This window comes from Vombatus ursinus, unplaced genomic scaffold, assembly GCF_900497805.2.
Source record: "Vombatus ursinus unplaced genomic scaffold, bare-nosed wombat genome assembly UNPS02014181.1, whole genome shotgun sequence".
Classification (NCBI taxonomy): Eukaryota; Metazoa; Chordata; class Mammalia; order Diprotodontia; family Vombatidae; genus Vombatus; species Vombatus ursinus.
The window spans coordinates 1,352,294-1,378,922 of NW_020953959.1; the positions used below are offsets into that span (position 1 = coordinate 1,352,294).

At 48.5% G+C, this 26,629-nt stretch overlaps 2 protein-coding genes across 3 annotated transcripts; both read right to left on the reverse strand.

Annotated features, from left to right (window-relative positions):
• Positions 1–3,190: 3,190 nt before the first annotated feature.
• Positions 3,191–25,236, reverse strand: RNF103 (ring finger protein 103). 2 transcript variants are annotated; one of them, XM_027860439.1, is made up of 4 exons: positions 24,965–25,236; positions 22,081–22,220; positions 9,063–9,178; positions 3,191–5,274 (listed from the first exon to the last, which is right to left on the reverse strand). In XM_027860439.1, exons 1-4 carry the CDS (start codon positions 25,188–25,190, stop codon positions 3,699–3,701), a joined length of 2,058 nt encoding a protein of 685 aa, XP_027716240.1. In that variant the 5' UTR covers positions 25,191–25,236; the 3' UTR covers positions 3,191–3,698. The 2 variants fall into 2 exon arrangements, with proteins under 2 accessions (XP_027716240.1, XP_027716241.1); XM_027860440.1 differs by lacking the exons at positions 3,191–5,274; positions 9,063–9,178 and adding an exon at positions 15,707–17,354.
• On the reverse strand, positions 25,237–26,277 carry LOC114041832 (basic salivary proline-rich protein 2-like). The gene is made up of 4 exons (XM_027860470.1): positions 26,212–26,277; positions 25,719–26,156; positions 25,347–25,663; positions 25,237–25,315 (listed from the first exon to the last, which is right to left on the reverse strand). The coding sequence occupies exons 1-4, from the start codon at positions 26,275–26,277 to the stop codon at positions 25,237–25,239; spliced, it is 900 nt and encodes a 299-aa protein (XP_027716271.1).
• Between the last annotated feature and the right edge of the window lie 352 nt (positions 26,278–26,629).

Genomic DNA, 26,629 nt, shown 5'->3' on the forward strand with positions numbered 1-26,629 from the left:
AAAATTACCTGTGGATGTCTGAGGCAATACTGTATATTCAATATCCCTATTTCTATGCTGAAGGCTGTTTTAGGGGACAGATGGAACTAAGGAGAAAGTACTATTTCTGTCTGGCCAAAAGGTTTTATAGAGAAAACAGCAAAACCCTCATGCCTGCATGAGAGAGATATTTTAGTAACAAAATCCAGGTATCAATCTAAAGCCAGGAGGGTATCTCCCGTCCTTTCAGGCTGATGTTGTGTGATTCTATGGCTGTTCAAGAGGGGGCCAATTAAATAGCAGCACAGATAGGATCCTTTTCTAATGAAATGGTCCACTGGCATGATTAAATAGAGAGAAAGCAAAAGTGGGAGGGTTCCTATAGCTGTCTGCCTATGTTGGGTATCCCAAAATTTTAATTGCTTAAAAACCACATGAAAACTTTTGGGACTTTGGAACTCAAAAATAAAAAAAAAATACTAAAAGCATACAGTAAAATTTAGAAATGTTACAGAGGGGAAAAAAAAAAAACTTTTGAGACACCTGGTGTAATTTCGGTGAGGGAGGCAACATGGCAGAGTCATGTTTAAAAGGAGGGAGGGAGGCTCCTAGTCAGAATCACATCTTTGACCAACATGGTTGTCCAGGCTCTTCCTTAATTGGTTTGTTTGTTCATTCATTCATTCACCAAGCATCAGTTACTTGGAATACAAAGACAAAAGCAGAACAATTCTTTTCCTCAGGGAACTGAGATTCTACAGGAGGGGTGGGATGGGGAAGAAAACAGAAGGAACAAAGACAAAAGAAATAGTCGTTGATATGATACACGTAGAGGAGATACTCTTATTAGTGACTATCATGGTTTGTGGTAAGAGAAGTGCGTGGAAGGGTTAGATTGGAGACGACTACATAGGGCTTTGGATACCAGTTCGAATTTTGTCATGTATGGCATTCAAAACACTATGATTGCAGAGCTACGTTTGTGGTCCCCATAAACTAAAAGAGCCCTGTGACAACTATCTATACAATAGTTAGTATTTATAGACATAGTACATGTCATCTTATTCAATCCAGACAACTCTATTACTATAATTTGGATTTTACTGATGAGGAAACGAAAACTGAGGTTAGAAGGCTTGCACCTAAGAAATGTCTAAGGCAGGATTTGAATTCATGTCTTCCCGATTCCAGGTCTATTATACCATCTCAGGAGCAGCCTTGCGTTATCCACATCTAGAACAGAAATTGAAGGTTTTGAAGGAGCACAAACAGCCCATGAAAGAACCATAGGTTCTTGAGGGAATTAAAAAAATTTTTTTGGGTAACTGAATTTCACTGTAATTGGTTTCCTTTGGAATCTGATGTGTTTATTTTATGCATTTAAAACCTTCTTCAGAGAAGGGGTCCAGGACACACAAAAGGTCAAGAGTAAAAGTCTGAGTAGCTGTATAGCAGGCAATGGGAAGCCAGTGGGATTTCTGACAAAGGAGACATTATCTCAGTGTGGTGTTTTGGGTAGAAATCAGGAAGAGCACAGTTCTAATTCTGTCTCTGCCATAGTCAAAGGAAGGGGTTGTACTCAATGACTTCTAATATCCTTTCCAGGTCTAAAATGATGATCTTACCATTCAGCTGTGAAACAGAGATTTCCTTCCCTCTAATTGGTGTCATAGGGATGCTGGGAAGATGAATGCCTTATATGAATATGGTTCAGAGTAATTTATTTTTAACTTTTTAAAAAATTTTTTGAGTTCCAAAGTCCCAAATTAGAGAGGGAAAAAAAAAAAACCCATCTGAGGTATGAGCTACTGGTCAAAAAAAAAAACTAAACAAAAAAAGTCACTAATTGTAGGAAAAAGAGGCAGCATGGATAACTGAAGTACTGATGATCAAAAGATCAAATTATCGTTTGAATGTTTCAACTTCCTCCCCCCAAAAAACCTTTTTATTAGGAGCAAACAGAAAGCAAAGCAGACTGGAATCACTCCTGTCCCCAGTACAGTTCTTCTGGTGGAGGTTGGAAGCAGGCAAGAAATAGGGGTACCTGAATAATGCACAAACTAGACATCTCACCAGTGACTTGGGATGCCTCTGGTTGACCAAGGAGTCTCCAGAGACGTCCAGCTGGAGGGAGCTGGAGCCAGGTGAGGCTTCGGGGCTGGTCATGACTCCTCTCACCCTCTCGCCATTAGCAGGCCCTGAAAGCTTAATCGCTAGACCCCTTTTGGGGCTTGGGACAACTGGATGAGGGATAGGAACTTTGGTGAACTGAAAAATTGGAAAGTAGGTTCTCCACAAAGGCTTTTGAAGAGGATTCCAAGGGTGTCCAAGAGTTGTACATCCAATTAAAAATAACTTACTGGAGATCCTTCGAAGTACCCAGGACTGTGGTACAGGCAAGAAGTGACCGTCTTTGTCTCCTCAATGGAAGGGACAGCCTCTCCCTTTCCAGAGGAGAGACTAAAGTCACTGTCATCGAATGCCACCATGCACAGTCTGAAATGGACTGAAAAGGATGATTTTAACAAAGTGGTATCTGATTTCTTTTCGAGTTCACTTTGTTAATCCTGAATGTTCCCTTTCAACTCTCCACCCCCAGTAGAATCTGACAAAAGTCTTATTATTTCTCCCCCTGACTAGAGTTGAGGGATGACAAGCTCCCAGAGAGACCCGAACCTCACAGAGTTGGTATTTTTCCAACAAAGATCAGCTTTGTTCATGTGACATTTCTCGTTTGTTATGTCATCGCAACCCACCTGCCGCTTCTCCAAAGGGAAAGCTAAGGAGGTGTTTCTTTGAAAGTACTGCGTGGTCCCATCAAAGCACATGAGTTGCTCTAATTTTATTTTTAAAAAGTATCTAACGTCAATAAGAGTTTAGTAATTTAAAGTCCTTTAAAACAGCACTCATTTAACCTTAACGTGGGCTGGGCACAAGTCACCCTGAATGTAAATATTTCAACCTCTATGCACCTTTAAGTCAATCATTAAGAATGGGACAGTTCTACCTTCCAGCAGTTTTTATTGAAAAGTAGGCAGTGAGAATTGGAAAAATTCCATTATGAGATTCTTCTCTGATAAAACTAATTTAAAACTGATGGTAACATGGAATAGCACTATCTCTCAGCCAACCAGACTCCAATGATTTGTGTTATTCTTTTGTGAAAGAGACCAAAATTATATTTTATTAGTTTTTACAGATAAATCAAATATTCAGACATCTATATCTATGTTTATTTACTTTATCAAAAAAAAATGATTTCATTTTGGAAAGTCTGCAGCCTTCTGGGTTTAAAATAATTTATTTCATAGGTTTTCTTAAATTTCATGTGTCAGAGTTACATTATTCAACCAAAGGTGCTGAACACAGAGACTGTAAAAAGGGAGGAAACATTTAGGATAAGCAACTGTCAATTTCATTAGAATCTGAACCCTAACTTGTCAACTCTTGTTGGGATAAATTTCTGTCTCACCTTTTTGTGCTTACAAAAAACATCGACTGCTGAATTTCCAATGTTGTAAAGAAAGGTTTGTACAATTAAGTTTGCATTCCGTTTTGACACACAAGGCAACCAAATAATTCTGCCATTAACGTTAGCATAATGTATATTTCTGGTCACTGCACTAACATTAAACTAAACTTGAAACCACAAAAATGTCGTGACTAACATTGAGGAGGCGATCCCACGCGAGTCAAGCTCGCAGAGGAAGCGCCCCACGTTAGGACGGGGTGTCATTCAACAAGGGAGGGTGGGGTCCGCGTGGCTGCTTTTTCTTGTAAGAAGGCCACCGACAGACAGGGCAGCAGTGCCTGCCCCCGGCCAGCCACATGACGATGCAATTCTGATGGAACACGTGGCCGCAGGGCAAGCCCGTCAACAAACAGCCGCGCTCAAAGTTCTCCAGGCAGACCACGCATTCAGTACAGCGCAGCATGGCGGCGGGCCAGGCCAGCCAGTCGGGCTGCCCGTCTTCACCCGCGTCGTACCGCCCGCACGAGCCGCGCCGTCCCCCGTCGCGGGGGCCGGTCTGACAGTATCCAACTGCACACGAGCAAGCGTCGTTCCTGCGGGGCCCTCCTTCTGCAGCGGGGCGGGCGGGGCTGGGCTGGTGGTCAGACGCTTCTGTCTCCCCGGGGAAGGCGTCACCGTTCTCACCGTCCGAGTCATTTTCGGGTTCCTGAGACCCCTCGGGCGAGTCCTCTTCCGAAGGCGCCCCGAGACACTTGAAACGCCACACTGGCAAGTTTTTAATATAATCGGTCGGTATCAGAGGGTGCAGCCACAGGTCCGGGAAGGCCAGGCGCTCAAGGAACAGGTCGGGGTCTTCGTCCCAGTCTGAGTCCACGGGGAAGTTCTGGAAAGAAGCAATGGGGTGGAAGAGGTAGCTGGTGTACCAGTCCCACAGGCTGGACAGCCACTCCAGGTTGTTGGCGTTCACCTCCACGGCGTTGTGGTGGCGCCGCCGCTTCTTCTCAAAGTAATCGATTAGTAAGCCGTGTCCAAGATACGTACTGAGGAACAGGGCCGGGTGGGAGGAGTAAAACATCCAGTCGGCCCTCACCCAGGAGGCCAGCGTGGTGGTGTTGGAATACCTCAGTAACTTCAAGCTGTACTCGTAAAAGCTGTCTAAGTAAGGGAGCTGGAGGAAACCCAGCACCGGCAGCCAGGAGATGATGAGGAGAGAGTTGTACGTCCCCAGAGTGCTGATGAGGACCACGAAGCGCTTGATGGTGGCGCCCTGGGTGATGAACAGGTCCATCCAGGCCATGAGGTTCACAAGGACCAGGCTTAGGACAAACAGGTCGTTGACCTCGGGCTGCAGGGAGCGCAGGAAGGAATCCAAGGCCCGGAGGGACAGAAACTCGCCCGTGTTGTTGCCATAGCGGTAGATGCCCTCCGGAGTCCTCAGTATGTATGAGGGCATGCTGTAGATGCCAATGTCAGTCATGGAGCTCTGGTTCTGCCAGCTCTCCACCTTGACAAAGATGAACTCGACCCTGCCGGTAAACTTGATGCTGAGCGCCGAGAAGAAGGCCGGCGGCTGGTCCAGGTTGGCAAACAGGTAGATCTTCACCCAGTACTGGTCACTCCGGTCCCACTCCTCCTTCAGGTGCTCTGCGTTATAAATGGTCTTGATGCGAGAAGCCGCATGCGCAGTGATCCACTTAAAGATATGCTCCGCTTCCATCTTGCGCCCGCTGTACTCCTTGAGCATCACCTTTCCTTTGGAAGTGCTGGTTTGAGGCACAGACATAATGAGGGTCGAGCGTACCCAGCCCCGCCTCTGGCAATACCTACAAAAAAAGGTACAGAAAATAAGCCAAGAACGACGTGTCTCCAAGCCTCACCTGTGCGCAGACATTTCACGGGGCAGCGCTGAGCGGGCCTCATTTACTCAGCTCCCAAATAACCCAGGTTATACAAAGACACGGGAGGAATGCAAAGTGAGCCATAGGCTCTGACTTATGTTGCCAAGCCCAGCCTTTCTTCCAAGAACAGCAGCTCTTGTCCGTGGGTATTCCCAGCACCTAACGGGGGTCGCCACGGTGAGAGCTTGGTAAGCGCTTGTTTTCTGTGTCAACAAATAAAGGACAAGCGGGCGTGAGAGTGTGCAGCCAAAGGTGAGGCAGCTGGGAACACAGGAGATGGATAAAGGGCAAGCAGAATTTGGAAACGCAGAGGGAAAGAAACACCTGCTCTTTTTAAGAAAACTTTTGTTTTCAGTTTCAAATTCTCTCCCTTTCTCCACCCCTTCCCCCATAAGAAGTCATGCAAAACATATCTCCACATCAGTCATGTCGGAAAAACAACAACCAAAAAATATCAGGAGTGAAAAAATACACGTCAGTCTGCACTCAGAGCCCCTCACTGCTCTCTCTGGAGGTGGACAGCACCGTTCATCCTGGGTCCTTGGGAATGGTCAGAGAAGCCAGGTCTTTCCCGGGCGATCACTGTTACACTACTGCTGTTCCCGTGTATACGATGTTCTCCTGGTTCTGCATCAAATCTTAGGTGACTTCCCTGGTTTTTCTGTCATCATTTCTTACAGTACAACAGTATTCCATCACATTCATATACCATAATTTGTCTAGCCCTTCCCCAATCAACTGGCATCCCCTAGGTTCCCCAAAAAAGCTGCTGTAAATATTTTTGTACATACAGTTCCTTTTCCCTTTCCTCTGGTCTCTCTGAGATACAGATCCAGTAGTGGTATGGCTGGGTGTAAAAGGTGGGCACAGTTTTATAACCCTTTGGGAATTGTGCGTGGTTGGACCAATTCACTTCTCCACCAACAGTGCATTAACATCCCTGTTTTTCCACCTTCCTTCCAGCATTTATCATTTTTATTTTCTGTCATGTTAGCCAATCTGGGCGTGAGGTGGTAAATTCGCATTTCTCTACTTATTAGTGATTTACAGCATTTTTTTTAATATGGCTTGATAGCTTTGATTTCTTATTCTAAAAACTGTCTGTTCATACCCTTTGATCATTTATCATTTGGGGAATGGCTCTTATTTTTATAATTTTGGTTCAAATCCTCTATATATTTGAGAAATGAGACCTATATCTGAGAAAATTGCTGTAAAATTCTGCCCCCCCCCACATTTCCTACTTTCCTTCTATAAGTTATCTTTTCTAAAAGGTCAAAGGTTCATCAAGATTATTGTGCTGAAAAAAGCATCGCAGAGGAAATGCCTAAAGTGCTCCAGACCAGCTGGCCTGCTTGCTGGACGGTCCATCTGTCTCTGTGTTTGTTCTCTGTGCCTGAAACGCGTCTCTTCCTCATCCTCCCTTCAAGGCTCGGCTCAAGTTCTCAAGGCATTATTCCCATGACTCTAAATAAATGTCTTTATTCTGTCTGCGAGCAGTCTCTATCTATCCGTCTATGAACCCTTGCCTTGAGGGCAGGGACATCCCCAGCACATCCCACACAGAGCAGGCACTTAATAAATGCTTGCTGACTGACTGAATCCAACAGATCTAAGTACCTACAACGAATACGGCAACCACAGAGAAGACCGTGAAAACCTTGATGAACTGATGCAAAGAGCGGCACGAAGAGCCAGGAAAATGACCGTACGTACAAGGATGACGAGAACACAGCAGAAGAACTGTGATGAGATTCTCAGAGGACAAAGATGGAGGACGCGTCTGCCGCAAGGCTTCTCACGCTGTCTCTGTAGTCGAGACAGGCGACAAGAACGCAGAAAATATAATCTCTGTGTGCTTCCGTGAAGTGTAATCCTTACAAAACACCGAGGAACGGATGCTTCTTCATTAAGAGATTTCATTTATTTCACTCATTCAAAGACGTCTACAAGAAGTCCTACCCAACATACCATTTTAAAAGTCTCTCTTGCTGATTAAAATAAGAATAAGCTCTTTGGATAATTCTCACCCCAAAATAAATGTACACAAAGTGGATAGCTCACAAATGGATCCTGTGAGCAGAGGAGCCCCTGTGGACCACCAAACAGATCCTGGTACCTACTCCTAGGAAGGAATCTCCATCACGCTCCACTGATGCCAGTTAAAAGCTTGGAAGGGGATCCCTTGACCCTTCCAATTTTAACCAGAACAATGATTAGGAGGCGGTCTCCCAGGAAGCAGAGATTTTGCCCAAAGGAAACAAGGAATAAGGTTTTCGGAAGCACCTCCCACAGCACGGTGGCAAAGAACCTGTGAGCATCAATACCGATCCCAAAAGCAGGACATGTGGCTTTTTTCAAAGTGCAGTTTTTGTGAAATCAAGACATTTCCCCAAACCCAAGGTGTGGGGTGATTTCAAGTATAAAACACAGCCCCCAATCTCCTCAAGCTTACCATCCAATCACAGAAACAATACAAACACATAACACAAGCAGAGAACAAGGATGGGCCAAGTGATAAGGCACCAACAGAAGGAGGAAGAAAAGCCTCTTTGGAAGACACCCAACCTCAGCTCCATCTTAAAGGGCGGGCCAAGAAGTGAATGCTGTCCTAGCGCACGCAGGAGACAGTGAGGAGATCGTCTGGACTGGACCAGGCAGCTGAGGGATGAGAGGTCAGGAAAGGGAGGGCAGTCATGAGCAGCCCGAGGGCTGTGCTGGCCAGGCCAAGACCCCCCAACTCCATGGCCCGGGGCTACCTGGTGGCCTTTGTAATCATCACTGACAGCCAGGACCAGGTGATGGCCAAGGCCTCTCGCTTCTGAGACTTCAGAAGAGTCACAGAACCCCATGGCTCTCTGGACCAAGATTGGAATCTTTGCCTCTAAGGCTATGGAAAACCACTGAAGGTTTAGGACCAGACAGTGGTGTTTCAGGAGGATTAAACTGGCAGCAGAGTGCATCAGGCCCGAGGGTGGACACGTGAAAAATTTTAATTTGTTACTTTTGTAATATTCCAGCTCTGAGGTTACAAAAAGGGGAAGGAGAAGTCTTGACTGACTGTGGTGGTGCCAAGTGGTAAGAGACGGAGAAGACACGGCCAGAGGAGGGGGGAGCGAGTCACCCAGCCTCGCTGGGGTGCTCTTCTCTCCGGCTCCCACCTCATGGCCTGCTGGGTCGATCAGTGAGATGACACGCTTTGTAACCTCAAAGTGCCATGAAGCGACAGGGCCGAGGTGACTGAAGGGCCACCAAACACCGAGAACCTGAGCTGGGAAGGCGGACTCGGAGAGAAGGTGGTCAGAGCCAGAAAGGCAGCTTCAGAATTCATCAGCACACACAGGCCCAGGGAAGTCTAGGGGGAGGGAAGTCTCTCAGGGATAAAGAACAGAGAGAAAAAACCTGGAGGCAAAAGGCTTTATCACCAACAGCAGAAGCAGAAAGGAAGCCCAGAGCTTCCTTGATCTTTGGATCAAGAGAACCTCTCCTGGAGGGGTCCTGAGTCACACAGGACACAGGCTCTGACTGGACTTTGTGAAAGCCACAGAATGGACTCTCCTCCTCTCAGGCCACAGCACTAGAGTCACAGGGCACCTGCCAGCAGCCGCCCCGCGCTCGCCAGGCCGTCGGCTTCTGGCCGTACAGCTCCCACGTGTGGTCACTCTTCCTCAGACTTATAGGATTCAGATGTCCGCAAGGTCTGAAGGGCTCACCTGGGATCGCTGGAGCAGTTAAAGGTTCCCGTGCGTATTCCAAATCTGGACACCTTTTTCACCATTTTCTCCCAGTGGACCTTCCCCACTAGCGGGCTTCTGTCACTTGCTATGACCTACGGCCAAAAGGAAAAAGACAGATGTCAACTTCCAAAGTTAGAGTCAAGCCCACATTGCAGGTGCCCATTAATTCCATTTTCTGAAAATAAGCCATTCTTATCTCCAGAGTCTAGTTCTTATGTCATGTCATCATTTCCCCTTAAAATGCCGACCTGATAAAATGAACAACAGAAAAAGCAGAAACAATGGACGCCTCCATTCCTATGGTGTCTACCCAGAGCTGGAGAGCAGCCCTGCTGAGCAAAACAGCAAACGGGCTTCCTCTACCTGAAGAATAACTCCAAAGTCAGATGTTAAACATGGAAAGAAGCTGACCTTTGTTCTACCACACACACCTTGACCATTCATTAGGCCAGAAGGCCACTCGCTCGCCAAGTTCCTGTGTCTGACCATTCATTTTGTGACATACTCAGGGAGAGGAGCTTTCCAGGAAAGTTCCAAACGGTCACTCAGAGTGGGAGCCTCAAATCACCATGGCCAATTATCAACTGGGGTTCAAGTCGTTAAGCACAGGCAGCCTTTTCCTAGATCAAATTCCCAGCTGCCCTGCGGCCAGACACTCATTAAATGCTTTAAATGGTGGGGATAACAAAGAAATAATCTAAGAAAACATCAATAATGTTGCCTGCTTGGAAAAGGAGATTTTGAAATGTTAAAAGGTTTAAATTATAAATTGTGCATGAAGGCCTAATTATCCACAATGACAAATGATGGCCAATCCTCATTTTCTAACATTCTGCAGAGGTTTACAGCCAGAACACACAGGGCCTCATTTTTCACAACGAATTGAGAATTGAGAATTCACAGCTGAATTGAGAAGAAAAGCTCCCCACTAATCATGATTCTGAAATAGAATTATTTAAAAAAGCTTAAACTAGTCCCCTAACTTTTTGGTCTCAAGACCCCATCACATCCCACCTGCTCTCTCCTGGAATTCATGACTCCCAGACATTCATTATTCTGCAAGGTGAATCCACCTCTGGTAACTCCCCCCTCCCCAGATCAGAGAGGGTGCAGGTGGGACAATGGAGAAAGCCACCATTTATGGAGAGCACTCAGAATTCATCTCACCCTTCCCTCCCCTGCCTGAATTTCGTCACCTCTATATTCAACCCTCACCATCTGGGGTCATTTCCCATGCTTGCTGTGGGTTTTCAGCATTCCCCTCACCGGTTACAAAGCCGGTGGCCCCCGCCCCCCCCCCCCCGGCCTTCGCTCATTAGATTGTGAACTCCTTGAGGGCAGGGACTGCTTGGTGCCTTTCTCTGTGCCTCTAGAGTTTAGCGCAGTGCCCGGCACAGACTGTTTTATTGTTCTTCAGGTGTTTTTCAGTGCGTCTGACTTTGTGCTCCATTTGCAGTTTTCTTGGCAGAGATACTGGACTGGTGTGCCATTTCTTTCTTCAGTTCATTTGACAGATGAGGAAACTGAGGCAAACCAGGTGAAGTGACTTGCCCAGGGTCACACAGCAAGGAAGTGTCTGAGGCTGGATTTGAACTTGGGAAGATGAAGCTTCCTGACTCCAGGCCTGGTGCCCTATCCGCTGCACCACCTCACTGCCCACCTTTAACAAACGCTTATGACTGACTCCCTTTACACTCTAAAACACTGTTTTGACCTTGAGGACACCCTGAACCGCCGGGAGGACTTGTGAGGCAACATGATGAAAGCCCTCCCTTCCTCCAAACTTCCCTCGTCTCCCCCCTCTCCCCCGCCACGATCTGATGCGTGGTTAAGGCCTGGCCACCTCACCTTCCTTACACCTCCCCACGGCAGGCCCTCATCGGCTCACCCTACACTGCTGAGGCCTCTGCTGGGCCTCCCCGCCTCTGGTACCCGCTCCACTCAGCTGCCAAAGGGATCTTCCCTGCGAGTAGGTCTGGTTCCCTCAAGAGCACTTCAGTGGCTTCCTGCTGCCTCCCGGATCAATCAACTAGCAAACATTTATTAAGCACCTATTGGGTGCTGCGCACTGTTCTTAAGTGCTGGGGAGACAAAAAGATGAACAGGCAGTCCCTGCCCTCAAGAAGCTCACAATCTAATGGGGAAGACAGCACGTGAACAAACATACAAAGCAAGCTAGACACAAGGTCAAGAGGAAACAACTAAGCGAGGCAAGGCGCTGGGATGTGGCGGACTGAGAGAGGGCGGAGCCCAGGATGACTCTGCTTGGGAGCCGGAGGGACTGGGAGGATGGCACTGCCCTCAACAGTCACAGGGAGGGCTTCGGAGGAAAGAATTCGAGTTCTCTTTTAGACACTGCGTGTTTGCGATGCCTACTGGCCATCCGGTAGGCAGCTGGAGATGAGAGCCCGGCGGTCAGCAGAGAGACCGCGGCGGGAAAGCCAGGTTTGAGCACCATCCACCGACAGAACGGCGACTCAGTCCAGGGGAGCCGATGAGATCGGCCGGAGGAGAAAAGGGGGCTGGGGCGGAGCCCTGAGGGACACTTTCGGGGGCATCCAGGGCAGAAGAGGATGATCAGCAAAGTCAAAGGCTGCAGAGACTGGGGAACATGCGGAGTGAGAAGAGGCCGGTGGACTGGGTGACTGCAAGGTCACCGGTCACCCTGCAAAGAGCAGTTTTGCTGGAACAATGAGGCCAGAAGCCAGTGTGTAAGGAGTGGCAGAGGTAACGCGGAGCCCCCTATTATAGACCCCTGTCAGGGAGTTTCCTCACCAGTGGATGCCAAGACCAGTCCTCGTTCCCATCCCCGTCCCTGTGCCAGACTGTAAGTTTCAACATGACTGCCTTTATTTCCATGGCTGTTTCTGAAGAATCATCAGGACATTTTAAAGGATGAATAGACCTTAGAAATAGCTGCCACCTGACCAGGGCCAAGCTGAGCGGTGCCACAGCCTCCCTAGGCCCGGACACATCACACTTCCGATGGAACTTTTAGTCTGCCGGGCAGCAAGGTGGCACAGTGGGCAGAGCACCGGACCTGCAGTGAGGAAGACCGAGGTTCAAACTGGGCCCAGATACTAGCTGTGTGAAGCTGGGCAAGTCACTTAACCTCTTTGGCCTCAGTTTCCTCATTTTTTGGGGTTGTTGTGAGGATTAACTGAGATAACATTTGTAAAAGCGCTTAGCAGAGTGCCTGGCATGTAGCAGGTGCGATATAAATGTCAGTTATTGTTATTATTATCATCATTACTGCTACAGTTTTCAGCTGAACTTGTGCCTGTCCTTACTTAGAATGTGTGAGGTTGATTTCTGAAATCCAAGGGCAGATTTTACATTTTCCTGGGAAGTTTGTCCCATTACGATGCTCTGGCCCCACGTTCTAGGCCCGTCCATATCTTTTCATATGCCAGCTCCACCTTCTCATTACCTCCCCTTCCCAGGTCTGGGTCATTCACAAACCCTCAAGGATGAGAAGAGTCACTGGGCGGTGGATGGGCTGAAGAGGGAACACAGGGGAGGTATGAAGATCAGTTAGGAGGGGAATACAAAATTGTAAGGGAGAAGAGACGGGCCCTGAACATCAAAGCTGCAGCAGGACCCTAGAGGGCAGGGCAGATGCAAACTGTGGGCGGCGAGTGGATGGACCCTCCATCTCTCCGCACACCCGGGAGGACGCTGGGGTTTATACTAAGAAAAGCAGACTGTGGAGAAGGGGCAGAGACAGGGCAGGGACTGAGGGGTGTTCTGAGCTCAGCAGAGGGCTAGTGGTCATCTGGGCATGAATTCCTAGTAAACAATGGAAACAAAGGCCTGGAACTGTAGGAAGAGGTTAGAGACGTGGAAGTCACCTCAGAGATACAGCAGATGAGACCACTGGAAAAGAGACCCTCTGGAGGTGTGTGCAGCATCCCTGTTTACAGGACGGAAGGAAGAGGCAGGGCCAGAGGTGGCAAGAGGGTGAGCACCAGGACGGGGCAAGAACCTGCCGTTCGGTGTCCCCAAAGTGAAGGGAGGGGGTGAGGGCTCCCATCCAACGTGGAGCACATCAGTGTGGACACTCCCATCTGGAGGCTTTATGTGAAAGATCCTCTGTCCATGTAAGTCACACACAAAAATGGGTAGAGGAAAGCCTTCTCTCCCTGGCCCACAGGAAAGCGTGACAAAGCCCCGTGAGAATCCTCCCACACCCTGTCTCCCACCTGCCTTTAAGAAAGGAAACAAAAACAACCCTTCTCACGTCATTCCTCTTGCCCTGTTTCGAGCCCTCCCTTACCCACAGCTCTATTCCTGCCTTCGGCAATAAACTAAAACCAAGCTCCAGGACAGCAGGAGAGAGAGGAGACCCTCCATTCCTCCCGGGTAGATGTCTGATGCACCTCAGACCTGGGACGTGTCTCGGGGTCAGGGGCTATTTTCACAGCTGCTCTAAGTCCTCCCACCAAAGTTTGATAAATAGAACAAAACAAACCGAGTTTCACCTTTCATGATCCTGGAGATTGGCATGGCGCCAGAGTTGAGGCATGGGGGGTGTGTACAGCTGACGACGGCACAGCTCCCCTGGATCTCATTGAGAGGGCGCCATGAACAGAGAAGGCAGGGGCCATCCCTGCTGACCCTGCAGCCGGGCTTCAAAGGATCACACGTTCAAAGTGGGGCAGAAGGGAAGAGGTGATCAGGTCCAAACTTTCATTTCACAGATGAGGAAACTGAGGCTTGGAAAGGTCACCCTGCCAGTAAGAGTCTGGGGGAGGATTCAAACCCAGGTCTTCCTGACTTCAGGTCCAACATTCCACCCATCATGTCACAGTGCCAAACCCCTGGGGAGAACACGGAAGGGGTGAGGTGCCAGGGCAATGCCAGAGTCTTTATTTACCCAGCACAGCTCTGAGATCCATTGGCAGCCACTCCCCAATCGGCAAATGGTCAAGGGATGGGAAAAAGCAGCTTTCAGGAAGAAATCCAAGCTACTATTAGTCATGCTTCCTGCTCCCAATCACTACAGATTAGAGAAATGCAAAATCAAAACAACTCTGAGGTACCACCTCAGACCTCTCAAATGGGCTAACATGACAGAAAAGGAAAAGGACAAATGCTAAAGGGGATGTGGGAAAACAGGTACACTAATGCATTGTTGGTGGGGTTGTTAAATGGTCCAACCATTCTAGATAACAATTTGGAACTATGCCCAAAGGGTTATAAAACTGTGCACACACTCTGACCAAGCCATATCACTACTCGGTCTGTATCCCAAAGATATCAAAGGAAAAGGACCCACATGCACAAACATTTGTAGCAGCTCTTCTGTGGTACCAAAGAACTGGGAACTGGGGATGCCCATCAATTGGGGAATGGCTGAACAAGCTGTGGTTTATGAATGCAATGGAATACGATTGTGCCAGAAGAAATGATGGAGGGGGTGGTTTCAGAAAAACCTGGGAAGATCTATATGAACTGAAGCAAAGTGAAGTGAGCAGAACCAGGAGAACAATATACACAATAACAGCAATATTATAATAATAATCAACTGTGAAAGACAGCATCTCTGATCAGTACAGTGATCCAGCACAATTCCAAAGGACTCATGATGAAAAAGGCTTTCCATTTCCACAGAGAGAACGGATGAACTCACAGTACAGATTGAAACATATTCTCTTTCTCTTTTTTTTGGAATAAAGTTAATGCAGAATTTGTTTTGCATGACTATAAGTATTTTTAATGACTTTTGTTTTTCTTGCCTTCTCAATAGGTAGGGAAGAGGGAGAAAGAGAGAATTTGGAACTAAGAATAAAATTGAATCTTAAAAAAGAAAGTTTTTATTTTAACAGATCCCCACCTACCCAGTAAGGATCCTTACAATTTATTATTGGAGTTAGAAATGGCAATATGGACAATCTCGTGTTCACAACAACTTAGGATAAGTGTGTACATTAAAACTGTAGCATGACAGCGTTCGAGCTAAAAAGGTAAAGTAGACATTTACTAGAAAGCTTAGGGCATGAAATGAGCACAATTCTAACATTTGCGGGCCATTCTTAAGCTTTCAGAAAATCAACCTAATAGCGATTATTTCAACCATTACCTGAAAGCATATTACAACTGCAATGGATATGTACACAACTGGAATGTGCATTGTCCACTGCCTAACAGTAAGTCTTAGAGTTTTTGATAAATGACTTTCTAAACGAACCGAGTTTTCTTCAAGTTTGATGTAGACAGTTAATTACCTACCTCCTCACCTACAAAGGGGGTATGCTGTTGTCATCTAACAGACTACTCCCCTCTCTCTCACAAACACACACACACACACACACACAAACACTCCCGTGGATATAAATACCACCTCTATGTAGATGACTTTGAAATCAACACATCCGACCATCATCTCTCCCTGACCTCCAGTCTGACATTTTATCAATCCACTTTTATGAAGCACCTACTATGTGCCAGATACATTTCCAGCCATCTGCTGAACATGTTCACCGGGATGTCTCTTAAGCATTTCAAATTCAACATAAAATAGAGCTCAGTATCTTTCTCCCTAAACTCAGGCAGCTAGGTGGTGCAGTGAAGAGGGTGTTGGACTTGGAATCAGAAGACCTCAGTTCAATCCTGCCTCAGATACTTACTAGCTGTGGGACCCTGGACAAGTCACTTAGCTTTGCAGCCTCAGTTTCCTCATCTGTGAAATGGTACTCATAACAGTAACTGCCTCACGGGGCAGTTTTAAGGACCAAATGAGATCATGTATGTAAAGTGCTTTGCAAACCTTAAAAGTGCTATGTACATTGTCATTATAAAACTCTCCCCTTCTCCCAACCTCCTTATTTCTGTTGCAATGACCGCCATTCTTCAGATCCTGCAGGTGGACAACCCAGGAGTCACCTCCGCTCTTCACTCTCACTCAGTTTCACAGGCTCAACAGCGACACTACTGACATCCTCTATTTAGGCCACAGCCAATCCTGGTCCTGGCCATCACGAGCTCCTGCCTGGACGACTGCCCCGGCCCCCTAACTGGGTTCCCCGAAGCTCGTTTCTTCTCTCGACAATGCATCTTTTGCAGTTCTTAAAATGATGCAACGAAAGCGCAAGCCTGACCCCGACATCGTCCTCCACAAGAAGCTTCACCGGGTCCCCACGTCCTCAGGATAAAGCAGAGCCGCTGGCAAAGCCCTTTGCAATCTGGCTGCTTCAGCCTTACTCCCCCTCACACACTCTCTGCTCAGCCCCAGGCCACTTCCTTCGGGAGCTGCTAGGGCCCCCTCCCCTCACTGTGTTTACTGGGTATGTGTCCCGTATTGACTTCTCTGTGACCGAAGGCTGGGGAGCTGTATCCCCTGTACTTAGCAAAGTCCCTGGCACACAGAAGGCGCTTAATAAAACGCTGATTCCAGTAACCCAGCCAGAACAGCCTGCTACACACAGTAGGGGTGCCTGGAACGAAAGACAAGATGGTCTGAAGGTTTGTGCAGCCGGGCCCAGCCACTTTGACACTGCAGCCACAGGCTCTGAGGAAGGGGCTCTCAGAACCTGGCAAAGAACAGCCATCGGCTTTTCACGGCTGAGCAAAAAGGTGCCGTCGCACCCGTGGCCAAAGGAGGAAAAGCTTCATTCTCCTTTCAGACCGTCTGCCCTGAGATCTCCTTTTCCGTCTCTTCGACCCTTTTTTCATGACTGACCACAGAGTCTAATAAGCATCCCTATCCCCCAACTCACCTTCCCCACGGCCCTCGCCCCTGGCCCATGTCCCAGTCTGGGTGGGTGATCCAAGTCGGAGCACACCTCAATCTCCTGGCTCCAGCCGCGACACATTCCCCAACCGCCATGACTGAGGCAGGCGAGGGGGCGAGGAAGACAGTAAAGGCCCAGGGCACAAGTATTCTTCCTTCCACCCGTGAAACTCTGAATGAGAATCCACACAAACATCTGGGGCACCATTTTGGAAATGCTATCATTCCTATGTTACAATACAGAGTCATCCCAGAGCGGTGTATTTGCGAAAACCCCCAGACTGTTGAACATGTTTATCAATGACCTGAAGGAAAGCCCAGAGAGGCTTTTTATCAGATTTACAGATGACACGAAGCTCGGATGATGACAGGATCCAGAAAGAGCGTGAGAGCACTGCCTGTGGGGGTGTGGGCCGAACCAGGCGGCTGCTGACGTGCCTCCGGGAGTGCTGGCATTCTGTGTCCAAGGACACCGGCCTGAGTATGGGTCAAGACCCCTGCGTTCTGACCCCTCCTCTGTCAAGAGTTCTCTGGGCCTATAAAACGGAGGGGATAGATCAGGCAGGGTCTCCTCCAGCTCGGACACACTATGATTCTACAAGCTAGTATCAGATCAAGGGCAGCCTCACTGCACATGTCTTCAATAACGATGGGTTTCCATTTTCTATAGGTCAGCATTTCATTATGACAAGGTATTTTCAAGTAAGTTTCAAGATCTACACGCTAGCCAAACAGCAGCATTAAAGAGGGGCTCAGACAACAGACAACAGCAACTCAGAGGACATTTAGCTACCATTCGGTCGCCGTCCTAGGTTTGGTTGGTACAGCAGGACATGAGCCCGTGCATAAACTACTCCCTGGGAATAAAGGAGGGGAACTTTAGAAAGCACCGTTAACTCTTCAGGCAATCTGGTGACACAACAGTTTGAGCAGACACTGTCACCTCCTGCCCTAAGAGGCTTCGCACAGCACGCACTCCCCCCTTACTTGCCGGGCTGGTAATAAGCACCGTCAATAAACCTGGCTCGGATACCGTCCGTGCGGCCTTGGTCCCTCAGTTCTTCTACTAATTCTCTAACACCCCAGTTGAGACTAGTTAGTACTCACTATCTCCTGCCTATCTAGGGCCAAATCAGCAGAAAGGTTAAGAAATGTCAGTTGAAGCGAAGCTGGTGGAAGAAGAAAAAACTGGCTGAATTTCAATTGTTCATCACCGTTCTATGCGCCGGGGCCAAGGCATAGAACCCTGTCTGTGTGGGCCAAGACTCAGGGTTATGTGGTGACAATGAGTAATCTGCAGCAAAAAGGGTGCCAGTCGTAGAAGAGAGGCCCTGGACCAGGAATGACTGGCACGAGTATGCAATTGGTACTGATCCATGTGGAAAATAATGGTGCTATAAATGAAAACTAGTCAAGATGTTATGTTAGTAAGGAGATGGTACCCACACAGTGGAACTCACACTGACATACTAAAGGTTTACACAGACTCTGAGAAGCTCAGGTAGGTGGGGTCCATGTTCTTCACTCTCCTGTGAGCCCCCGAGGGGGGCCGGCACAGGATTGATTACCAGCCCCACTTTACAGATGAGCAAACAAACTGAAGAGACTTGGGTCATGCCTAGTTTAGTGGCAGAGCCAACGTCAAAGCCACTGTGCCCGTAAGCTGAAGGAAGGACATCAAGAATTCCTGCTCATTGCCAATGACACAGCGTGGCCCTGTCTTGAATATTCAAGTCTGTTTTGTACTTTTCAAGTTGCAGAGGACACAAAAGACAAAGTCGACAAGAGCAGCTCAGAAGAGGGATGCTGCATCACTGAGGCGACTGGACAGGACAGTAAGCTAATGAAGCCCACCGTACCTTAGAAAAAAGAGGAGGAGAAGAAAGCCACACGTCGTGATGGTTCAGAAAAAAAGCGTGTCCCCAGCTACGAGGCAGAGAGAAATCATCTCAAACACTATGTACTACTTGTGCGAATGCCCTTTCTTGTGCAGCGCTGTGCTCCGGACCAGAAGGAGCAGCTGACCCTCTCTTACCTCGGGCCCCTCCCACCATCACCTCTCTGCAAGCCCCTCCTACGCTCCTATCCAGCACCTTTTCACCAGGTAGTTTATCGATGGTGACTTGATTTATTTTTTGTTAAACCACCGAACGTGCATGAAGATGTGTGCAGAGCCATTATGAGCAGCACGACATTTCCCTAAACGCTATCTCAATGTCACAGAAAAAAATCCAACTGGAGAGAAGTCTGCAGCTAATCAGTCAGGAAATAGAGATGACGGGAGAACAAGGATACGCGTGGGCACAGCGAGGCGGCCTGGAAGCCAGGAGGCCGGGGGTGCAAGTCCCACCCCTGACACACACCAGGCACACATCGGCCAATCCCTGGATGCCCCGGACAACTCTCTCCAACATGACCTTTTGGACACGGGGCCAAGCTGCGTGGACTTTCCTCCGCTACAGGCATCACAAGCCTACCCTTTCTGAACACAAGGAATCCAGAGAGAGCGAAACCTGACTCATTAGATATGAAAAGAGAGTCGAAATACATCCTGTAGGCAGAGAAGAGATAGCACCCTGATAAATCGCTAACATTTTTGAAAAACAGAGCCCCTTCAAGCTAACTGCTCTCTGGCTACTTGAAGATAACAGTTCCACTTAAAAATCTTTGGAGGGAAAAATAACAGAGTAGTGCCCCCCAAAAATTTCTATTTCCTCAACACCAGATACCCTCAATTTCAATTATGATTTTAAAAAACTCTAACTCTTAAAAGGGTTTAGAGCCAGGATTTCTGCCCTGAATAACTTAGCTGGGTTAACTCAGTGCCAATGTTCCAGGGTGCCATTTTTTTACTGGTCCGGTTAATTCAGTATCAGAAAAGAATGCCTCAGTTCCACTCTCAGAGACCCTGCCAGACATCTCACAGTGCTTGCCACTGGGTACAAGGGAAAGCACGGAAAAGAAGTGGACACAGAGACCGTGCTGAGATCATCAGCACTCCTGGGAAAAATAACTCCATGTGTACTAACAAGCCTCCCCTCCAATGCCTTCCTCTCCATGGTGTGGAGGTGACTCTGGGCTATCACGGCAGAGCCCAGGCCCTGGTGCACAAGCCCAGCCAACAAGGGGCTGCCCACCTGCCACCACTGGACCAGGATGGGCAAGTCCTGAGAGGTTCATCGACAGAAGGCTGGTCTGTAGCTGGTGATCGTGAAGACAGTCTACAAAAGTACAGGGGCTGCCATCTTCCCTGGTGGAAAGGGGACCCCGAATGAGGAAACCATGGATTCTGAAAACATCCCATTTGAATTGATGGTGACTAAGGGCATCTTCCCAGACAAAGACTCACCGGGACCAGGTCTACTGTTTCTCAGCATTAGTTTCCCAAGAGTGAATAGGTCAACTGGTGTTTAGGTACAACGTCTCTCTTTTCCACTTCTGAGTAATTTAATAGGTCGATTTTTCCAACAAGATATCTGTCAACTCCACAAAGGCAGGGACCGTATTTCATCTGAACTTTTTATCTCTCTCAGGACCTAGCACACTATCCTGGATTTAACATTTTCTTAATCAATGCTGAATGTTCACCATCTACCACCTGATACCCATAACAGGGAGTTCCCACTTGGAAGCACCTTTGCTAAAAATTTGCACAGTCTTTATATGCCAGTGTTCATTCCAACCAGCCCTTAAGACTTCCCTGGGAAGCCCCAGTGGAAATAAATCCTAAGGGGCAAGAGATGAAACAAGTAACAAGTTTCTTCACATAAATCTAAACAAGTCAAAGATGTTGCAGTTTAAAAAAAAAACATTCAAGAACTCTTGACTGCTAGGAGGGCACACTCAAATGGCACAAGAAACAGAGGCCCTGGACTCTTACTTCACTGCACTTCCTGAGTCTCAGTTTCTTCATCTATAAAATGGGGATAGCAATAGCCCCTATCTTCCTCACAGGGTTGAGGTGCAAAGGAGGTGAAGGATGCATATGAGCTGTTTGCAAACTTTAAAGCACTATACAAACATGAACTATCATTATTATTCAGTTAACCACTCAACGAACATGTCTTGAACCTGTTGTGTGCCAGGTGCTGGGGAATCCGACAGGCTCTGTCCTCTAGGAGGTCCCTGCTATCCAGGGAAACAACACACACGTACTAAGCACAGACAAAGGAAATACAAGGTAGTTTGGGAGGGGAGAGGCCCTAGCACTCCAGGTCACCAAGAAAGGTACCTGGGCCTCCGTTTGAAGTGGCCCAGATATTCTCGAGATGTGGTTCCAATGACCTGCTATGGCCAATTAGATGATTGTGCTGCCATCTACATGCACAGTACATACTCAGGACATTGCTGGACCGTGGTAAGAAAAGCCATCCTGCTTCAGACCCTTCAGCCAAGGCTGGCTGACTGTCACTTACTCTCTTTTGGCCTCAGTTTCTTTTTTTATAAGTAGGGATAATACCAGGGTTTCCCAGGGAGGATGCTAAGTGCCAGGCAGACATAAACTCTCTCCAGAACGCTTGCTATTGTGATGATAATGCCCGTAGTACAGAAGGAAAGGGACTTGGCCTGAGGTCATGGAGTAAGTCAACAGTGCCACTACTGGCCTCCATATCAAGGTCTCCTGACTGCTTGCCCCGTCCTCTTTCTTTTTCACCTGGCTCCCTCCAGGCTCCAAAGAAAAGAAGAAAGAAAAAATGTGCCTACACTGGATTTCCAAATCCTGAGCTGCGCGTGTGCTCTATGACCTCAAGTGAACCCCTTACAGTCTCCTCACCATGAAAGTGAAGGTGTTGGGTTCAGTTATCTGTAGGGTCCCTATCAGGTCTGATATGCCATGATTTTATTGAACCTGCTTTGAATTTTGAAGAGAAAAACTATCATTTAACCAATATCTCCAACACTGACCAGACCCTCTCCATCTTACACGTATTTTCAACTCCACATACACAGTTAAAAGTTTATCCAAACAGTTTCTCTCGTTTGCTTGCTTGTTTTTAAAGGGCTTGAAAAGCAGACAGAACTACACAATCAAATGCCCATCCATTCCGGTCTGGGGAATGGGAACGGACAAAGACAATGGTAGAGACAACTGAATAAAGGCACTGGGTCTTCCTTTTCATTCCCTTGGGATTCAACAGCCAACAGATGACGCACAGAAGCTGCCTGATCCCGTCATCACTGCTGGGGAAAGCCCTCTCAGCAAAGATCGCCTCTCCTGCCTGTGTTCTGAAATGAGTACGAATGAGCCACCGAGCCAAATACCTGAACCAGCCAAATGCCGTCTTTGGTGTCTTCCACGAGCTCATAAAAGTGCATTTCACCACTGAAGTTGGTGCTAGAAGCAGACTCAGATGCTTCTTCTTCCTTGAGCGCAGAATAAAGCTCACCCTCCATCAGGTCTCCTAAAGAAGAAAAGAGTCAGAGAAACAAAACTTCCAAAAGCACAAAGGGTAGGTGTAAACAGTCACCTCTAAACCTACTCCTTCCACAATCTCTGAAATTAGCTTTACACAGCTAAACACTCTCTCACTTTGTTGTATAGACATATAAAAACGAAGTTTATGTTGACACTGCTGAATTTCTATCAAGAGCTAAAAATAAATCACAATAATCATAAGGGACAGTGTATCTTAAGCCACATATAACTTTTATAAATAGTCTGTTGTTAAATAACTCTTGTCAGTTTAAAGATTTGGTACCTGGGGTACAGGACATGCCCAAGGTCATGTGGCAAATGAGTAATGGAGCCTGAGGTGTGAGTAAGAGTCAAAAAATTGACCTCTCAGAACAAACACTGGAAATACAACTGTGAACTGTCACCATCCACTGACCTCTAAAGAACACTCAGCCAAAAGTACAAACTTTGATTTCCATTTAAGTGGGATTGGGGTAAAACCATCCTCAGCTAACATCAGCACAGCAGCTCTTAAGGTTGTAAAAGGTGGTCAGCAATGACCTAGTTGTCCAGTTTTTAGACTACTTTAATTTCATCTGACTAGGCCTAAAACTTATATTTCTAGAGCAAACCACTTCTATAAGACCCACCTCATTTCTGATATCAGTAGTACATATTTATTAATATGTGTATTATGAGCCTCTGACTTTGGTTACTTCCCTGCATTTTCTGTATTAGAAATAAAACCCGACATAAACTATGCTTTAAAATAAAGGATACAATTAATCTTTAAAGGAAAAAAGTGAACTTCTGTTGTAGAGAGAGAGAATATGAGTTTTTCCTGCAATGGCTCATGTATGGGTTTAATAACACGTCACCTTAAATCGTAACTAATAAATTCTCTGGAAGAGTTAATATTTATATCTAACATATTACATAGCAGTAGGGGAGTGCTGGAGGAAATAATTAGCCTTGCAAATGCAAAGCAGACAACAGCGGAAACAAACAGAAGAGGCATAGGTTTCAACAGTTAGATACAGAAACCCAGCCTACCATTCACCACAGCACATTCTCAGTCCAGGAAGGAAAATTTAAAAGCAAATATACATTTCTTTGTGTGCATATATGTATATGGAGGGGAGGGAGAGAAGGCAGGAAGGAACTGGGAGGAAACCTTTTAAACAAATACAGTAATCTCCTAGTACAGAAAACAAATATCTTTCTGGGCCCTTAAAAATGTACATTTCAGAATTCAGCAGAAAAAAGTTAAGATTATTTTTCCCATTGACATTCTGTCAAAACTGTATACTTCAGCCAGGCAATTGTCTGAAAGAGGGACAAATCAGGTCCATGCCTGTTACATTTGGTTTCACTCTCTGGTGTTTTAATGCATTAACCTATGGCTGTCAGTGGCAAGGACTCACAATGCAGGGAAAAATGGAAATCCAAACCAAGATAAGAAAGGGTGGTTGGGGGAAAACATTCTCCCAAAGCTACTTTTCAAAAAAAGGAGGGACTCCTTAACTTTAACCTATCCTTCCCTGGACTTTTTAGAGCTTAAAGTACAGACCTGGCTCTTTGTACAGAGTTCTCCTGTATTAAAAAACCTCTCACTGCAGAAGCACGCTCCTCCCTGTAAATTTCAAGGCTGGGGCCTAACTAAACATCTTCACCATCTCAGTGATTGACCAAGGTAAACAAGGCCAAGCCTCCTTGACATTATACACACAGTATACGCATGTGTATAGTACACACATGAAACTCTTGAGAACATATAAATTTCATATACACGTGCATATATATTTCAATTCATAAATTGTGTGTATGTATATACATATACAGGTATATATGTAAATACATACACTCAATCTATACATTGAAATTTTAAAATGACATATTCGCCATAAGCATGCTTTTGAATGGTCCAAAATTATTTTTTATTTGTCTATGACCAAAGTCAGAGTTGCTAGGAAATCTTCAAGCCAGGTTAAGAAGGCCTCCTGTTGAAAAGTGTTATTTACTTCCTGCAAACTTTTTAAAAACCCATACAAATCATCTCAGTCCCCCAACACAAAGTAAAAGAATCTCACATTTTCTTTTAGAGGACCTGGAAACCGAATACATTTACTTAGAACACTTCACAAGACTGCTAACTTAAAACCCTCCACACTCTTCATTCTATTTATGGAGAAAAAAGCCCCAGGACATAAAAAATTCACAGCTGCAGTGCCATCCATCACCATCACCATCAGGATGATGGCTAACCCTTACATCCATACCACCATGAGGTTTAACAGGCAGCTTGGCACAATGAGAAAGGGGTGCCCTCATGGCATGGCCTCAGACACACAGTGGTGTGACTCTGGGCAAGTCGTGTAACCTCAGGGTTCTAGGCAACTGTGGCTAGAAATAGCTGGCAGGTGGCCGCCTGCATAGGGGAAGGGGGTTTTCCATGCCAGTGAAATCAGAGGTGGAGTTCCCGTCCCTCTGGGGCTTGCAAAGCTGCTCTCGTGGTGAGAAGCTGGCCTCCAGGCAGCCCGAAGACCCGGCCTCGGGTCCTGCCTCGGACCTGCCGTTGCCGGGTCTCCGGACCTCTCAGTAGGTGCTCCAACTCGGCACGGTTGCTGGGAAGGGGCCTGGGTCAGCCGCGGCGGTGCGGTCCCAGGTCCGGTCCCAGGTCCGGTCCCAGGTCCGGTCCCGGCCCTGCCCCTCAGCCCCCGGGGAGTCCTCGGAGGCCGGCCGGCTCCTTACCCGACTTCTCCACCAGCTCTCGGACATCTTTCTTCTCGGGCAGCCCGGAGTAGCCCAAGCCCCGGCACTCCAGGATGGTCTTCAGCTTTTTGAAACTGAGCGCCACCGGGTCCACCAGCTGGGTGGCCAGGATGCCCGTCTCATACCAGACAATGGCCTCGAAGAACCTGGCCAGCACGAACAGGACCAGGAAATAGAGCAGCAAGAAGAAGAGCTTGAGCCACATCTTGGCGTCCCGGGCCGGCCGTCGGGGGAGGGGGCCCGGCCCAGGCTCAGCGGGGGCGGCGGAGGCGGAGGCGGAGGCGGAGCGCGCTGCGGAAGCCCAAGGACGCGGCCGGCATCCCCCGGTCACTCGGGAGCGCGGCGGGGACTCAGAGCGGGCCCGCCCGGGGGGGTGCGGACGAGGGCCGGGGGGGAGGAGGGGAGACCCCCATCAAGCAGCGGGGGGCCAAGGTCAGGCTGCGAGAGGGCACGGCTGGAAGGGGGGGGCGCCAGGGGGAGAAAAACAACACCGCACTGGGGAGGGGGCTGCAGGAGGGGGGCAAGCAGGGTGGGGGCGGAGGGGGGGGCAGGGGGGGGCCACGGGCGGGGAACCGGCGGGCCCCGGGCGGGGCAGGGGCGCCGCGGGATCCCGGGCTCGGTCACTCCCCGAGGCCTCCGGGGCCGGCCTGCAAGGGCTCCGAGGAGGCGCGGGCCGCGCTGCCGAGGAGGGCGAGGGCGGACCCCGCCGCTACCGCTGCTGCTGGCGCCGGGCCGCTAGGCCCCGGCGGGCACGGGCTCCGCGACCCCGCGGGCGGCCGGCGGCTCCAGGGCGCGCTCGCCCGGCCCCGGCCCCGGCCCCGGCCCCGGCCTGGCGGCTGCGCGGGAGAAGGCGAGCCGCTGGGGGCCCACGCCGCCGGGCCCCGGACTGCTCGTGGGGCGGGAGGGCGGGATCCCCGCGCGGCGTCGGGCCTACGCGCTCCCGGCCCGGGATTCCCCGCCGCCCCGCGACCCCGAGCGCCGAGCGCCGACCGCGGCTGCGGAGACCGAGACCGAGACCGAGACGCCGCCGCCGCCGCCTCTTGCCCAGCGGCGGATCAGCTGCGGCCGCGGCCGAGCCCGAGACATAACAACTGACGTCAGCGGCGGGGCGGGGCCTGGGAGCGGAGTCGGGAGCCCGAGAGCGCCCCTCACTCTCCCCGAGGGGTTCCCGCTGGGAATGCGGGCAGAAGGAAGAGAGGAAGGGAGGAGTGAGGAAGGCCTGTCACCGGCCGGTTCTTCCCAGAATTTTCATTTGTAGGAGACCCTCGCTCTACGTCTTCTTTCTTCTTCATCGCTTCCCCCACCCCTTCTCAGCGGCCTTTGAGGCGTCATTGTCCCTCTCGTTGAGTGTAAGCTGCCTGAGGGCAGGGGCTGCTTTTTTTTCTCCTTGTATTGGGTTCCTAGAGCTTAGCCCACTGCCTGGCACTTAGTAGGCGCTTAATAAATAAAGGCTTGTGCCTTGACTTGCAGTTAGACTATTTGCCAGAGGATTTGGGATCTGGACTACACAATGTTCTTTATGTGGGTGATATTGGTGCACACATTTCTACTGCACGGACTGTAACTGACATCTGTCAGTCTCTGCCTCCGGGTCTGTCTCTACGCACTGCTCTCTTCCACCCACCCAGCAAAGCCTGGGTCGGC